Genomic DNA, 16775 nt, shown 5'->3' with positions numbered 1-16775 from the left:
TAAAAAAGTTCAGATACCAAGGATAAATGAGACAGAAATTAAAGTGATAGAATCGTAATTTAGATTTTTTTTGCTAACCAAACTGCCAAAGTTGGTTTTGGCTAAGAATCTCCCAGTGATCTTTATGCTGCTGCCCATTTATAAAAGTCTGTTTTTATTCTTCCTATTCCCTTCCCCTATCTACAATGCTCACTTTCCTGTTAAAGTAGCTTAATTTATAAGCGTGGTCTTAAACTATTATAAGAGAACCCTGAACCTGCCCTTGGGATTGAAGTTCTCAAACCACCATCATCAGAGCAACTACTTTTATCCCCAAATAAAGATATCCACTCCTGCTCCTTACCAGTTGGGTACAACTTGCCACTACAATGTAGTGATTTTTTTTTTTTTTTTTAATCAGTGTGCCTGTTTGGTGAAATCTATGAACTTATTAATCAAGGACAACCACACATGTCAATTACTAAACGTTTAAAATATATTTCTAAACAAAATGCGGCAACTCAGTCACAGTAATTGCTGATCTCCATAGCAGAGCAACCCATAAAGACAGAGGACTGATTTTTAACCCCCAGAATCAGGGGTAAAAAATATACAACTTGTTTCTGAACCAAAACCACACTTTCCACAGTTGAAAATGTTTCACTGCTAATATGACCCTGGTAGAAATTATGTAGTTATATTTCCTTAAAAAAAAAAAAAATTAAAAAAATTTACTAAGTCACTAAATCGACAACCTGGAATGTAAATTCTGAGCACAAAGCAGCTCAGTTCACCTAAAAAATAAAGAAAAAATTCCCATCACCTGTTTCAGTAGGGCCTGAAAGGAGAGAAGTAGTGTGGGGAACCCCTGCTTTGGTATGGAGAGTCACGGCCTCTTGACCCAGACCGAGACCGTGAGTAGCCATAGCTGGTGCTTCTCTCTGGATAAACTCGGATGTAGGAAGCTTCACCCTGAAATTCAAACAAAAAAGGGAAAAAAATCAGACCTAGAGGAATAAAGCATACCAACTATGCTTTATTAATGGCTGCCTAACGTTAATAGTTAACTATTGAGCACTATTTGCCTGGCATGGTATCATCTCATCAAGATCTCATAATTAATTCTCAAGTAGGTACTCATATCAGCAGCCCATTTCAAGAATGAAGAAAACTGAATGCTATCATATGCCTAAGGTGACACAAATAATAAATGGCAATGTGATATGTGGTAAATGCTCAAATACTAGTTAACTACTGTTAACATATTTTAATTACTGCCACTGACCCCCAGAATCTAAGAACTGGAAAAGATCTCAGAGCTCATATTTATAGTTCAGTCCCCTCCCACTTTATATATGCATCTTTCGATGGGCACCTATGGAAGGAGTTAACCTATATTCAGCACCTCCCAGGCCCAGATGCTCTAGTCATCTTCATAATTTCATTTCCTGGAAAGTCTTATAAGACAGTGCTATTATTTTGACTATTTTGCTTCTGGAAGAACCAGGGTTGAGAGGAGCCTGGCTAAGCAGCTGAGGAGTCATGTTTAGGCTGGCCTGTCTCCAGATCCTTTGCCCTCAGCTGGCATTCTCATATCTAAAGATGCTAAGATGAAAGAAGCCAGCTGCTTTCCCAAGGTGAAGTCAGTAAGTGCATTTACCCTGAGCTCTGCTGTGCAGTGTAACTGACTAGGTGCTGTTTTATTTCTGTTCGAAATTCAAGTCCTAGGGGTTAGTCTGAGCAAAAAGCATTGTTAAGCCATAAAATTAGGGAATTATATGAATCCTTAGAAAAAGAAATGGGCCTAGAAGTTCATGGGAGCCTAAACCCCACAGCAAATCAGGACAAAATTACCAGAAAACAACTGGTGGTCTAATATCTGGTCTCAATGGTATCAAAGGGACAGTCACCATTTGAATCATTTTGAGATACTATCCAAAGCAGCAGCCACCTTCTTGAAATGAAGGATATCAAGAACTAAGTCCACAGGGTGAGGTGATCTACCACAAAAAATGCCAAAGTGCCTCAGGTTTCAGAAAAGATCCTGTACAACTTGGGGAAAGAAAAGTGTGACAACTCAGTCCCAAAGGCAGTACATAGAAAGGCTGAGATGGTGAGGTTGGCTTGCAGAGTCCAGACTAGACCCAGAGGAAGGACAGCCATAATTAGGTTCACAGAGGGACACTGCAGATTAAGCCAGTTGTGAAAGGGATGTTATCATAGAATAGCTCACCATATCATGACAGACTGCACCAGGATTCTCTCTGGGTTAAAAACACTACTGTGTTTCCCCAAAAATAAGACTGGGTCTTATATTAAGGTTTGCTCCAAAAGATGCATTAGGGCTTATGTTCAGCGGATGTCCTCCTGAAAGGTCATGCTAGGTCTTATTTTCCGGGTAGGGCTTATTTGGGGGGAACACGGTATGAATGCAGACCTCTCTAAGCATCCCTGCTTAGTTAGGCATGCTTAGGCACGAATACCTTGGCTTTCTCCACTTAAGATAAATCTTTAATGGGACTATGAGGGCGTCAAATGGCAAGTGCGTGGTCTGTTGCTACTTCTGCTAGGTCAGCTTCAGGTGAAGTGGTCTGGGACAAGCTCAGCAGAAGGTGGGGACCCACCTCATGAGAGCGGAATTTGGTGTCATCCAGTTTACGCAGGGCGTATTCCATGTCTTCTTTTCTGAGATACTCAACCATCCCCATTCCATCCTTCTGCACATCTGCGTAACAGACGTCCCCGGCTTCTCGCATGTGGTCCTTTAGGTCCTGCCAGCTGCCTGATGGAGGAAGTCCTAGGCATGGCGAACATAAGAGAAGAGGCCACATCCTTCAGCCATGTTAACTACCCTGTTAAGAGCCAGCAATACCTAGGATTCCTTCTCCATCAATCACTACTTTTAAATCCTGAGGGTCCCCCTGTCTTGATAAGGGACATGAAACCAGGGAAAAGCACTGAAGTGTGTGTGTTAAACCACCTTAAGAAGCTGGTCCTATCCTAATCTTCCAGAACAAGCTTTCCAAACAGAGCAGGAAGTCCACCCCATTATAAGTTTAGTATCTCTGAGAATTCATAGCCTCGCTTTCTTTGTCCTGCATAATTAATATCAAATTCCCAAGACTTTGAGTTGTAATTTTTCCTGTTATGACATTTATCAGTACCAATGATTTCTTGCCTGACTGGGTTCCCAGGACACGGGAATTGTGAAACCATCCAATGACCAAAGTGTAGCAGAAGGTAACAACAACACAAACTTAAAGTTGTTTTTTTTGTAGGTGTGAATAACTGATAAACTAGACAAAATACCTCTTAAAAGATCACCTATATTCTTCAATACAGTTGGGGGAAAAAGGTAAGACTCAGACGCTAAAACTGGTCGGGAGTCATACAACCCTACCTGATGTCATGAAAGGGAAATGTGCTCCTGCTCTCAAAGGCTGTGTTTACCGCTCACAGCTCAGGACTGCAGCCATTTCCTAATAGTTTTCTAAGCAGGATTTCAGAGCAGCATGGAGAGAAAAAAAGATATGTATGACATCCTGAAGGAGGGAATAGAGTTCTGGGGTTAAAAAAAAATTATGAGGGGACACAGAATCGGCAGATACTGACAGTATCACTCTTAAGCACCAGTGGAGTCCTCTGTGATTGTGTGACATTCACATCTAAAAAGGTGCCAGGCTCAATACATTTCACTCCACCAGGGCCCTAAAATGTGCAAAAGGCCCCAGGTCTTTACCAGTATTAATATTTCGAAAGATGCATAAACCTCCGAGCTTAGCATTTCATCTCTTGTCAACACTAGACATTTAGTTCTATACTTTGCAATACAATCCCTAAGACTCAACTTGTTTTATTTGTCTATTTATTTACATAAGTCCAAAACCACCACAAAATCTGCCCTTTTTCAGGATCCAAGGCTGGATAAGTTGTTCAAATCTGGCTCCTGGAATGCCTTTCTATCAAGTCCAATACCAGGGTACACGTCAAAAGAAAACATCTTTAGATTCCAGTACAAGGGGTTTTGCCATCATCTTGCCTTTCAACACCAGAAAACTCCGTTATAAGGAGCAAGTTTATGTTCTACCAAGGCTGCACTACCAGTACAATTTCATTTGCAAGATACCTGCCTCACTGGCAAGACAGGGCAGGGCTTCAGACTGTCAGTGTGCATAGGGTATGGAAAATAAAGCCCCACGTATCCCATGCACTGAAAAATAAAGCTAACATTTCTTGGAGGCCAGACTGTGCTAAGTATTTTACATGCATCATTTCATTCAGTTTGAAAGGAACATACCTGAAACAAGAACTCGGAAATCAGATCTTGTAGGAGGCCCATTCCTCCCACCGCGGGGCCACCCACCCCGACCTCCATAAGTCCTGGGGAATTCCACACGAAGGCGACATTGGCCATAATCATAACCATTCCGTCCATAAATTGCATCCTCAGCATCTCTGCAAAGAAAAACTTGGTGTTAGTGCTGCTCAGGAAGCTGACTGACTTCCCAGTGAGGGGCATGGGTAACAAGCATCAAAGGAAAACCTAGAGAGAGAAAAAAAACAAAACGGGACCCTGCTTTGGTTTGAAGACTTTTCATGATATTGGAACTAAAATTTACAGCTGTCACATACAGGGCTTTCTAGGTATGAAATGATAATGGGTAAACAGATTATTTATAAGAGGACTAATTCAAAAACAAGAACAAATTGTTGACAGATGACTGATTTCACCTATAAAACAATGTTTCTCTCACCTTGATGGGAAGTTTCTCAAAATGTACACCACACACTAGTCCTCTAATATTCTCCCACAAAGCCTAGTATCATCAAGTCTATAGAAAGAAAAACCCATTTAAAAAGAAGGCTCAAAAGACAAATGCAATTTAGTTTTGTGTAAGAAATACAGAACTTTCAAGTGCACATTTTCAGCATGGTTTGGACAAATTATCAAGTTCTCATACAGCACAGGGAATATAGTCAATGGTATTGTGATAGCTATGTACGGTGTCAGATGAGTAGTAGACTTAGGATTATCGCTTGGAGAGGGGTGTGAATGTCTAATCATTATGTTGTTTCCTACACTTGAAACTAAACAAAAACAAATCCCCGCCCCCACAATTTCACCAAAAACGGTAAAGTTACTTTTAGTCTTTCCTAGGGCTCTGGGAGAGGTAGGAATGCCAAGTTGGGTCTCCAGTATTGGATGGGAGAAAGAATGGCCTCAGAGCTTGGATGGACAAGCAGAGCTGAAGATACAGTAATGAAGGCATCATTCAGTTGTCACAGGCTCATAATCATTTATCAAGATTCTAGTCACTGGATTAAAAGCAACAAGGACCACATGCAGTGCAACCCTGGCTATATTTATAAAGCAATGGGAGAGAGACAGACTTGCTAGGGTTTAAACCAAACTTCCAATACAAATGGTAATCATTCTTCTACTTACTAGTAGCTGTCTCTGGATAAGTATTTAATCAAGTATTTACATCTCTAAATGTAATATGTCTACCTCACACGGTTATTGTAAGGATTAAATAAGGTACAGTGCTATGCTTGAAACTTGGCATCTAGTGACATTAAATGATAGCTTTTCTCAACAAGACAAGTAATAACAAGTGTTGGAGAGGCTGTGGAGGAAAAGGAAACCTCATGCAGTGTTGGTGGGAATGCAGATTGGTGCAGCCGCTATGGAAGGTAGTGTGGAAGTTCCTCAAAAATTTTAAGAATAGAATTACCATATGACCCAGCAATCCCTCTCGCAGGTATATACCAAAAAAATTTTGAAAACATTTATCCGTAAAGATACACGAGTATGTGCTCTAATGTTCATTGCCGCTTTATTTACGGTGGCCAAGACATGGAAACAACCAAAATGTCCTTCAATAGATGACTGGATAAAGAAGATGTGGTATAGATACACAATGGAATACTACTCTGCCATAAGAAAAGATGAAATAGTGCCATTTGCAACAACATGGATGGATCTTGAAATTATGCTAAGCGAAATAAGTCAGAAAAAGTCCAGAACCATATGACTTCACTGATACCATGTGGGGTATAAACCTGAAGGCAACAAAGGAACAAGACAAACAAAGACACAAAAACTCAGACACAGATAATACCAGGGGGTGAGGGGGTAAGGGTGGTAGAAGAGAGTAAAAGGGGTCAAATATATGGTGATGTTAGACCTGACTCTGCGTGAACACACAATGTGATATACAGATGATGTATTACAGAATTGTACACTTGAAACCCATGTAATTTTATTAACCATTGTCACCCCAATAAATTTTAATTTAAAAATATTTTCAAAAAAAAACAAGATAGCTTTCCTATTATTAAAGGAATGTGGGGAGCGATAACAGTGTAACATATTCTATAGCAAGTCTGTATTCTAAAAGCACAGAACAAGGGGTTCAAATCCTCCCTTGATCCCTTATTAACATTCTTTTATTAACTCTCCAAATCCTGTTTCACCTGTAAAATGTGGTTAGAGGTTGTCAAATACGCCAAATAATACAAAGAATGGTACATGACACATGGCGACTACTCTAAAACCATACGGGAACTGTTACTAATTAATAGAGGTGCAACCTTCTCCAGTTTACGTGTGAAAGTGCCTCTTTCCATTTTTGAGGTAAACAGCAAACCTCGGGGTGCCTCCCCATCCTCGGCTGCTCTCCTTGCCCCACACCACCACCATCAGGTAGACAAGACACCTACAGTCAGTCCTTCTAGTGACGGCCGCAGGGCACAGACTGGGTAAAGCGTTCCCTCAGACAATGCTGGAGAACAGGGCGCGGGCTACTATTTACCCCGAGCGGACTGACCCGTAAAATGCTGTGGCTTCTAAGAACCAGCAACCGCAGTTTCGAAAGTTTCTAGATCTTTTCCGTGCGGAGGGCCGGCAAAGTTTGCAAAATCACAAAGACCCCTTTGAGCTGGTTTAGGAATCAAGAGCTTCTAAACCCTTGGGGCATCTAGCGGTGCCTCCCTCATTAGAGGAGGGCGGTGAAATCAGAGACACCGCCCCCCCCCCCCCCGCCCCGACTGTTTTATGAGTTTTTCCAAATCCCTGATGCTTTTAGAAGGACCAGGCCCTGGCCTTGTGGGACCCGGCGCGCGCGCGGACGGAGGTATGTGCCATCATAGAGATCCCTTTACGACCTCCTGTGCCCCTTAAAGCCGAGTTCGGGCTGGGGGAGGGGTGGGGAGGGAAGGCGACTGGCCACTCCTGCTCCTCACCGAGCTGGTTCAGGGGCCAAGGTTCCCAAGCCCTGGGCCGCTTCGCCCTCGGGGCGCCTCTCCAGCTGCGTGGGAGAGAATGGTCATTTGTACCATCCGTGAGGCCAGTTCGTGCGGGCTTGGGCCCTTCAAAACGCCAGCTTTTGTATTTTTTAAGTAAAGTAAAAAAAGAATAATAGAGGAAGTGACGACGGCGCAAAGGACGGCCCGGAGCTTGCGGTGAGAGGAGGCCTCACCCTCCACCCGGGGGCGCCGTGAGGGGTCTGCGCTGAGGGGGGAGGGGAGGCCCTGGAGGAGGGCAGGGCCCGGGGTCTCGAGCAGGCGAGCGAGTGGATGGCGCAGAGCCTCACCGGGGGTCCTCGAAACGCACGAAGGCGAAGGGCACGAGGCCGTGCCGGTTCTTGAGCTCGATCTCGCGGATGCGGCCGTACTTGTAGAACAGGTCCTCCAAGTCCTTCTCGCGCACGTCGGTCGGAAGGTTCCCCACGTAGATGCGCCCGTCGCCCTCGCCGCCGCGCTCGTCCGCCCAGCCCGACATCCGCACTGCCGGACGCCGCGGGCCCGCCGCAGCCCACGTCGCCGCGCCGCCGCCTCAGCCGGGGTCCCCCTGCAGCGTACCCGCGGGCTCGGAGGCGATCAGCCGCACTGCATTCTGGGAACGCGGAGCGGAAGAGAAGGGGTCGGAGGAGGCGAAAGGAATCCTCTTAAAGGGGACGCGACTGCGAGACTGCGCGTGCGCGCAGGACCCCTTTAACAGCCCCCCCCCCAATAAGTGCCGCTGGCCCTTGGGCGCCGAAAGGGGTGTCCAACCACTTGGGTTCACATTCGAAAGGCAATTCACTCACCAGCTGTGTGGACGTGGGCGAGTAACAGGCTCCCTGTCTCTTTCTGCCTCTGTAGAGCTGCCTACCTCACAGGCGTTTGTGAGCTCTTCACGGAGCTGGTTCAGGGGCCAAGGTTCCCAAGCCCTGGACCGGTTCGCCTTCGGGGTGCCTCTGAGTTGATGCGGGTAGTGCCCAAAGTGGGCCCCGCGGGGCTCCCACTCTGCGTGCGGGGCCTCGGAGGGAGAGTGTCAGGCCCCGGCCGCAGACCGAGCCCGTTGTGCCTGAACGAGTCCGAGACGGCCGAGTCCGGGCTGGGCGGGGCTCTCGCGGCCCTCCGCCTCAGGTCAGTAACCCTCTGGGCCACCCTGACCCCATTTTGCTATTGCTTAGAACTGAGGGTGTAATTCTAAGATGGACTGAGATGAGTGTGAAGGGCCTGAGACGGACTCCATAACTTGGACTTGAAGATGGGGAGGGAGTAAAAGAGTCATAACTATCACAGAGTGTTCCCCGCGATTTCTGCTTTTGATGGGATGGATTCCGATATTATAGTGAGAAAACCGAAGTCTCATAGTGGGTCAGCTTTAGAACCCAAAGTCGTGCTCCCAGTGTTGTGCGCTGAGTCCTTCAGGAGCTCAGGTAGACCCTCACCTTGGCACTTTTTCACATTTACATCCCATAGTGCAGGGCATTGAACCTGGGTACGTTACAAAACTGAAGCCTTGCATCCAAAGAGTCTTGGTTTCAAAAGATTTGTCATATTAAAAATGAAACCTTTAGGGAACATGAGAAAGCAAACACAGCAGAATGTTAACTGTAGAATCCAGATGTTGGGCGTAGTCAGTTGTGTTCACTTTCCCTTCTGTTAACCTTTCTGTATATTTGCAAGTTTTTCATAATAAAATGTTGGAGGAGGGAAGGTAGTTGATTTGTAGTTACACTACCTCTGAGTTTTTAAAAATCAAAGAATTAGACCCCCACACGTAACTACTGACTGGATAACCTTTTTGGAAGGTAAGTTGGTGGTATACATCAGGCCCTGATAACACACATACACCTCTTGATCCAGTAATTCCACTTGAAGGATTTCATAATAAGGGAATAAGAAATCCTCACAATAAATTGTGTATGTTCATTGTGTCAGAGAGGGGGATCATTGCCCCCCTCTACCCTTCTTGAGTTCTTAACACCTAGACCAGTAATAAAATTGACATAAGACCAGACTGATAGGAGAAAAACCAATTTAATATGTGCACACGGGAGATCATACATAATGATGCCCCCGAAATGATGAACCAGCTGGCTTTTTATACTTTTTAGACAACGAAACAATAAATTTGTGAAGAAATGACAGTGCAAAGACTTAAATTTTGGTGTTCATTACTGAGGAATCTAAACAAATTGGGCTCCGGTAGTAAATTAGTAAAGGAGTAACAAGGTTTCTTTTTTCTTTTTTTTTTTAAAAGATTTTATTGGGGAAGGGGAACAGGACTTTATTGGGGAACAGTGTGTACTTCCAGGACTTTTTTCCAAGTCAAGTTGTTGTCCCTTCAGTCTTACTTGTGGAGGGCGCAACCCAGCTCCAGGTCCAGTTGCCGTTGCTAGTTGCAGGGGGCACAGCCCACCATCCCCTTGCGGGAGTCAAACCGGCAACCTTGTGGTTGAGAGGACGCACTCCAACCAACTGACCATCTGGGAGCTCAGCGGCAGCTCAGCTCAAGGTGCCGTGTTCAATTTTAGTTGCAGGGGGCGCTGCCCACCATCCCTTGAGGAATGGACAATTAATTTAATGAAGGAATTGAACTGGCAACCTTGTGGTTGGGAGCCCGCACTCCAACCAACAACTGAGCCATCCGGGAGGCAGCTCAGCCCAAGGTGCCGTGTTCAATCTTAGTTGCAGGGGGCGGAGCCCACCATCCCTTGTGGGACTCGAGGAATTGAACTGGCAACCTTGTGGTTGAGCCCACTGGCCCATGTGGGAATCAAACCAGCAGGGAGTTAGGAGCATGGAGCTCTAACCGCCTGAGCCACCGGGCCGGTCCAACAAGGTTTCTTTATGAAAGCTTTTGGCCCTAGAGTCCTTAAGTCTAGAGTCGGGGTGTTTCTCTTAGGCCTCTGCAGCAAGGAGGGCACCTTTCACAGAGATTTGTTTCCCCGCATTCAAGAAGACAAGGGAGGGTCAATGTGCCCTTTTGCACTGGCTACTTGTCAAATAACTTTAATTCAAAGTAATCAACATTGTGGGATATTTCGGGATGGCCTGCCCTGGGCCCCTACAATTGCATTCTGTGAAATTAAAAACATGAAACTCCTGATAGTAAGGGAGTGGTTCAACACAATGATAATGATTGTTACACAATTATTAAATGATGTTTTGAAAGAGATTAAGGTCATGCTAATTTTGTTATAATTAAAATGAATTAAAAGTGATGTTTAATATATACATACATATATAAGTATATATTCTGAAGGAATCTGTTAAACTGGTTGACACCAGTTGTCTCTAAAGAATGCAGTTGTGGGAACTTTCACTTTAGATGTCATACATTTCTGTCAAGTTGAAGAGTGTTACTGCAACTATGTTTTATTTTTATATTCTGAAAAAAAGGAAATAAAATTGTATGCAATATTATCCAGTTCTATACAAGAGAATATGTACATGTATAATACATAGTCATTGCTTATAACAAAACATAGAAGAAAATAATGTTCCAAATGATGGAAATGATTTCTATGTTTTTATTTTTATTTATGCTTTTCTGCATTTATCAAATTGTCTACAATTAGCATGTACTACTTTTATAATTGGAATAAAATAAATTATTTCTAAAATAAAACAATCAGGACTAGGTTGTATTCTGAGTTGTATAAAGCTAGTTGTTCTTTGCAGGCCTTCAGAAGGCCAGCAGGAAAGAGCCCTGGCCAAATGTGATCTTGAGTCTTAAGTACACAGCCTTATAAGAGCTTACATATCCTAAAGGCGTCCCAAAGTCCAGTTGCCTCCCATAATATCACTGTCTGAGTTCTACCCGTCCTATATGATTGTTGTCTGGAAAGACCCCCCCCCCCCCAAAAAAAAAAAAAATGCTATCGGAGACAATTGAGTAGTCTCCTAGGGAGAGAGAAATGGAATCAGTTAAGGGACCTAATAGGACTCTAGGTGGAGACTGCTTGTGAATAGTAATGATTCAGCATGTATTGTACAAAGTCTTGCCGTGTGCGGTCACCAAAGGGGTTCATACCTAGCATAGAAGATATTGTGTCCAGATGTGGGAATATGGCAAGTACTGCCTTCCTGGATTAGAAGGAACACTGCTAAATTGCTAGGAGGCATTTAGGACCATCCCTGGAAGCCCAAAGGTGGATTTTGTTTGTATAAGCCCAGGTACTAACCTTTGCAGGATAGAGCACAAACGAGGCCAAAATTATTGCTTCATGCTCAAGGGGCCCATGGGCGCCATGCTCTGTCTACTAAGGCCATCGACACTACCCAGGGTGCTCTTTTGAGTTTTCACTCATTATTCAGCATTATCAAGTACATGTTGTAATTTAGGCCCTGTGTGAGGCCCACGGCATGCAGTAATACAACTCTGTCTTAAAGGTGTATATTCAAGTTGCTATTCAGTCTTTTAAAGCGTTGTGATCAGGGTAAGCTGCTGTGAGACCACCTAACGCAGTCTTAGAGATTGTAAGGAAGGCTTCCAGAAGGAGGTGTTTAGGTTGAGTCCTGAAAGACCAGTATAGGAGTTAACTATAGGAAGAAGGGGAGGGCTTTCCAGGCAAAAAGGACAGAACGAGCAATCGTTCAGATAGAAGAGAGCATGGTAGAATAGGGGCAATCCCCACCACCCTATGTAGTATGGCTTGGGCAAGTTCAAGTGGGGAAAAGGAGGGACATGGAACTGGGACTGAGTCTTCAAGGCCTACTAGACCATATGGAATTTGATTCTACTGAGGGCCATGAGTAGCCATTGAAGGGTTTTAAGGAATTATGTTGGGATGAGACCTTAGGAAGTGGCTGCAGAGCAGATTGGAGGAAGGGAGAAGACCCAGAGCTAATTTGACTAGAGGGCAGCTGCAGGATAGCAGGGCAAAGAAGAGAAGTGAGGGGGAAATATGGCAGTAGCTTTCATTATGGGGGAATTTAGGGGAAAAGGAGAGAGAATTAAGGGGTCAGTGTAAAAAGTATTGCTGTTTAATTACTGTGTAAGCCCCCTCCTGTGACTTCATTAGATTCCTTCATTAAAAACTACATTATCCATTAATGATTTTGGAGTTGGATTCTTACCGTTCTCAGAAAATATGACAGCGTGCTCAGATTAGCATAAAGGTGAGTACAGGTGAGAACAGGGATAGCCCCAGATAGCCCATTGACTAGCAGGTTACATGGGGAAGTAACATGGGAGTGGGTGCAGGGAGACACCAGTTAGGACACCACCGCAGTCACCCAAGCAAGAGATGTCAGTGGCCTGATGTAAGGTGATAGAGATGCTAAGGAGATGACATATCCCAAGGAGATGAAGTCGTAGCACTTAGACATAGAGTGGACATGGGGGCTGAGGAAGGAAGAGGAGTCCAGGGTGACCGCCAGGTTCCTGGCTTGGGGACCCGGTTAGGCAGTGGAAGCATTCTGAGATGGGGGGATAAAGCAGAAGGAACTGATGTATGGAGATGGATGATGATGAGGTCAGGTGTGTGCGGAGGACATAAGAAAGAAGGGTTAGAAGTGTGATGGCTGTAGGCTCTGCCCTCTCCACTGAAAACAATTCCAGGTTTGTGACCTACTGGTGGGGGATGGGCGTTGGAGTCAGATAAATGGGATAGGACTGTCCTTCCTACAGGGATAAGCTTTCACTTAAATACATGGGCGCTCAATAAAATTCATCATTCCTAATATAAGAATGGCACCAATGGGCTTGTCTTCAAATTGAAAAGAAGCCTTTGACCTTGGCAGGCTACTAAGAGTTAATGCGTTTCCCACAGCAAGCCATTTACTGCCTACTAGGGAGTTGGGCAGTGCCCAATACAAAAAAATTAAAAAATAAAACAATTAACAGTGGAGATAAAACATTCCACAAACCTGACCATCTGGTTTTCTTCCTTTCCCTGTGACATCACTCCCCTCTGGCATCCCAGCAAAATGATTTCCTCTCTGTCGGGCTCAGTCATGAGCTGCTCCCAGATCCTGGCCCTTGGGAGCAGTGGGCAGAAGAGAAAGTGGTGGGGGAGTGGACCATCAGTGGGAAAATGAGTCATCCCGGAGAAACTGGTCCTGGCTGGCAGGGAGAGCTGTGGGCTGGGTCGCTGTCGAATGCGTTCCTGGGCACAGCACCCTGGAAGCTTTCTCTCTGTCGTTTTTGCCACTATTTTTGTGTGATGGGGTAAAAGAAAATATAAGAACTCGCTGTGCAGGGGAGGAAGGGGAGAAGCAGCAGCAGAAGTAGGAGGTTTGGAGAGAGTCCGGAATGGGGGTGCAGAGAGCTTTAGGGAAGCAAGTGCCACGTGTGGGAGGGAGGATGAGAAGAGAAAGATGGGAATAATTCAAGAGTTGCAGTGTGTTGTGAATATTATTCCCCTTTGGTGTTTTCCTAAGAGACTGCAGAAAATCTTTAACATTGTTTTTCAATTATTTTTGGATAGTGAACTGATGTTTCTTTGAATGTGGCCAGACAGGTACTAAGTAACCCAAGGGCCTGGTTTCATATGAGGTACATTTAAAGCAGTGAGCATAGTGAGCTCGTAGCAGCTCTGTTGCTTCATTTTTGACAACTCGCTCTATTCTGAAATGGAATATAGCTTGTCATATCAGGGCTTCTTTTTCTTGGATTCACGGGTTTCAAGGATCAGTGAACCATTGCCTACCCACCCGCTCCCCACCTTGAGCCTACAAAGTTGTAAAATTGTCAAGATGGATGCAAAATATTGCATGTGAGCAGGAAAGTCATTATTCTGGGAGAATATCCATGCAGGGCTACCAGTAAAGCTTTGTATGATGATGAAAACATTCTATATCTGAATCCTGTCTGGTAGCCTTTAGCTACATGTGGCTATAAAGCACTTGACTACTGCAGCTGGGAAACTGACGTTCTAATTGTATTTAACTGCAGTTAATTAATTTAATTTAAATAGCCCAGTGTGGCTAGTGGCTACCATCTAGGACAGTGCAGTTCACCATTCTCAAAGGTTGTAAAGCACACCCCCACTACCCCCCAAAATGTTAAGAACCACTGGGACCAATCACTTCCCATTACAGCCCTGTTATGTTGGCATATAGTAAGTGCTTATTAAACTCCGATTGATTTGATTAACTAGTACTTAACGAAGAGTTACTCTAGCTCCAGAAAAAGGGAACTGAGGCAGAAAATGACAAATGGGCTCCTCGAGTTCACAAGTTTTATTTTCTAAGCCCCAAATTTGTTACCTTCAACCCAGAACTTTTCCCTAAACATTTTCCACTCTGTCACATACCTTGGAAACTTACTTTATGGCAGAATAAACTAGAAACACAAGCCAAGGGTTGAGGGGTATAAAAAGATTAATGACAGTGCTAATAATGTTTTTTGAAAGAGGAAGCCTTAATTTAATAGAATGCGAACATTTTTGGACTCAAACCAGTTTTGTACTAAGCAGATTTTTAATGAACTGTGTTAATATAATTAACAATGGCACCTCAAAAATAAACACATTCCTTAAAGGTAAAGAACAAATATGGGAAATATCTAGAGGTTTTTAAAAAGGAAATAAAAATAAAAACGAATAGAGAGCCAAGAAGCTTCTAAACCACACATCCCTCTGTGCTAACACATAAACTGACTTCTGTCTGGCTGAGGCTGGCTGCCCCCCCCCCCCCCCCCCCAGCCAGCACATGTGCAGGGCTTCTGTGAATGTCACATTGACAGACATTTCGTGGAGCTAGGCAGATGGGGACCAGTTTCTTTTGTTACTCCATCCTTCTCACGGGCTGCCAGTTTGTCTAGTCATGGCACAGTCCTTGACGCGGGCTGCAGGAGACCAGGTTTTTTCCCCCTCACGGAATGCTTCTACCCCAGCACTAAAAGCCCAGGATTGTGTACCTGGCATCTGGGACTTCGCTGGCTCCCCCTCTCCTTGTCCACTTGACACTTGTTCATTCATTAAACTGATATTTATTGAGCCACACAACTGCCTGGCTCTGTGCTGAGTGCTAGAGATACAACAGTGAACAAGACCCAAACTCTGCCCTCGCACTGTTCACAGACACCTCAAAAGGCAACGAAGTGAGCTGTGTGCTGTGAGACATACAGGGTGCTCCTGCCGCAGCTGTTAACCCAGACGAGCGGGGTGTTCAGGGGAAGACTTTTCGGAGAGAGTGGCTTCCAAGCTGAGATCTGAAAAACCAGCTGGGGTTAGCTAGGTAAAGGAGGAGAAAAGAAAAGCATTCCAGGCAGAAGGGAAAGCGTGTGCAAGGAATGCTGGGAGAACAGAAAACAGCTTGGTGCTTTAGGAAAGCTAAATAGCTCAGCACAGTTAGGACACGGGGTGGGAGTGAGGGCTGTTTTTTCTCACTCTAGAGCCACAAATGCCTTAGGGAGAGATGTCCTCATGTAAATCAGCCTGGCTGGGCTAGATTATACATGTAAGGCCAAAGTATTTCAGCTGCTCAATGTAAATCAGTGTGAATTGCCTTTATCATACAAATGTTTATTGTATATCCTTGAATAGGATGATTGTAAAGGGGATGAGATACTCAGGCTGGGGGAAGGGAAGGGCCTGAGGGGAATACAGCCTCACAGTCTCCTAGGGGAGCTGGGAATAGCAAAGGGGTGCTTGTTTGGAAGCCAGAAGAAAAGCAGAAGAGGACTAAGCAAAAATCCAGTAATCCCTCCCAGTCCTGAGGAAAAAGGGCCACAGGGGGCACTAGCTTCAAAATGCTAAGATGTTCGTTCATAATAACTATGATTTCCCCAAAACTGGAAGAGACCTCAAGGTCTGTCCAGAGGGAACTTGTTACCCGAGAAATGTGCAGTTCTGAATACGATGTAGATGTTAAACAGACCAAGGCCAGATCCACAGGTATGAAAAGATCACCAAGCTATTTCTGGAACATCTGCAGTGTACACTGTGCTAGATGCTAGGGACAGAGGTGGAGGAGACAAAGAGCCCCCTGGAGGGAGCCCTATCTCCTCCCCCTTATCTTGGCCCTTAGCGATTTGCCTCCACCAGCCTCTCCTGATCGGCTGCTACTCCACCAGCTTCTCTAGGATCCGCTGTGTCTGAAGCCTGCACTAGATCTTTGCAGCGGCTACTTTTCTCCTTGGAACATTGATTTCTCCACCTCTGCCTCTCCAGTCGTTCCTAGCCATCCCTTCCCTGATTTAGTGAGTTGGAGCTCAGTGGTGCCAAGACCTGTGTGACCCAAGTCTAGAACTTTCAGTGTGTACCTCTTGTCGTCACTTCTTGCTCCTGGCGTTCCCTCCGTACTCTGGCTGGGTGGTTTGTCTGAGCACATTTTAGAATCTTTTTATCAAGTTTGTATGGCAGCTGATTGGTATTTTAATTGGAATGGTGTTAAATCTATAAATTTACATGAGGAAAATTTTTTTCATTCTTGCTATATTTGGCCTTCGCATCCAGAAGCGTTCCATTTATTCACACCTTTTTTCCTCCTATTTGTGGCTTATAATTTTTATATTTATTGAAGTCTGTGTATCTAGCACTGTGCTAATACCCATTGCCTTCCTGTGGTGT

General features: G+C 44.6%; 1 protein-coding gene across 1 annotated transcript; it reads right to left on the bottom strand.

The window, feature by feature from the left end:
* Positions 1-453: 453 nt before the first annotated feature.
* SRSF9 (serine and arginine rich splicing factor 9) lies at positions 454-8365 on the bottom strand. The gene is made up of 5 exons (XM_019727849.3): positions 8070-8365; positions 7575-7876; positions 4277-4434; positions 2604-2776; positions 454-951 (listed from the first exon to the last, which is right to left on the bottom strand). The coding sequence occupies exons 2-5, from the start codon at positions 7760-7762 to the stop codon at positions 808-810; spliced, it is 663 nt and encodes a 220-aa protein (XP_019583408.1). The 5' UTR covers positions 7763-7876; positions 8070-8365; the 3' UTR covers positions 454-807.
* Positions 8366-16775: the final 8410 nt, after the last annotated feature.

The sequence above is a fragment of the Rhinolophus sinicus genome, chromosome 9, assembly GCF_057876585.1.
Source record: "Rhinolophus sinicus isolate RSI-liver-muscle chromosome 9, RSI-T2T, whole genome shotgun sequence".
NCBI lineage: Eukaryota > Metazoa > Chordata > Mammalia > Chiroptera > Rhinolophidae > Rhinolophus > Rhinolophus sinicus.
The sequence above is the reverse complement of the archived record's forward strand: the minus strand, read 5'-3'. Positions and strand labels throughout refer to the sequence as shown.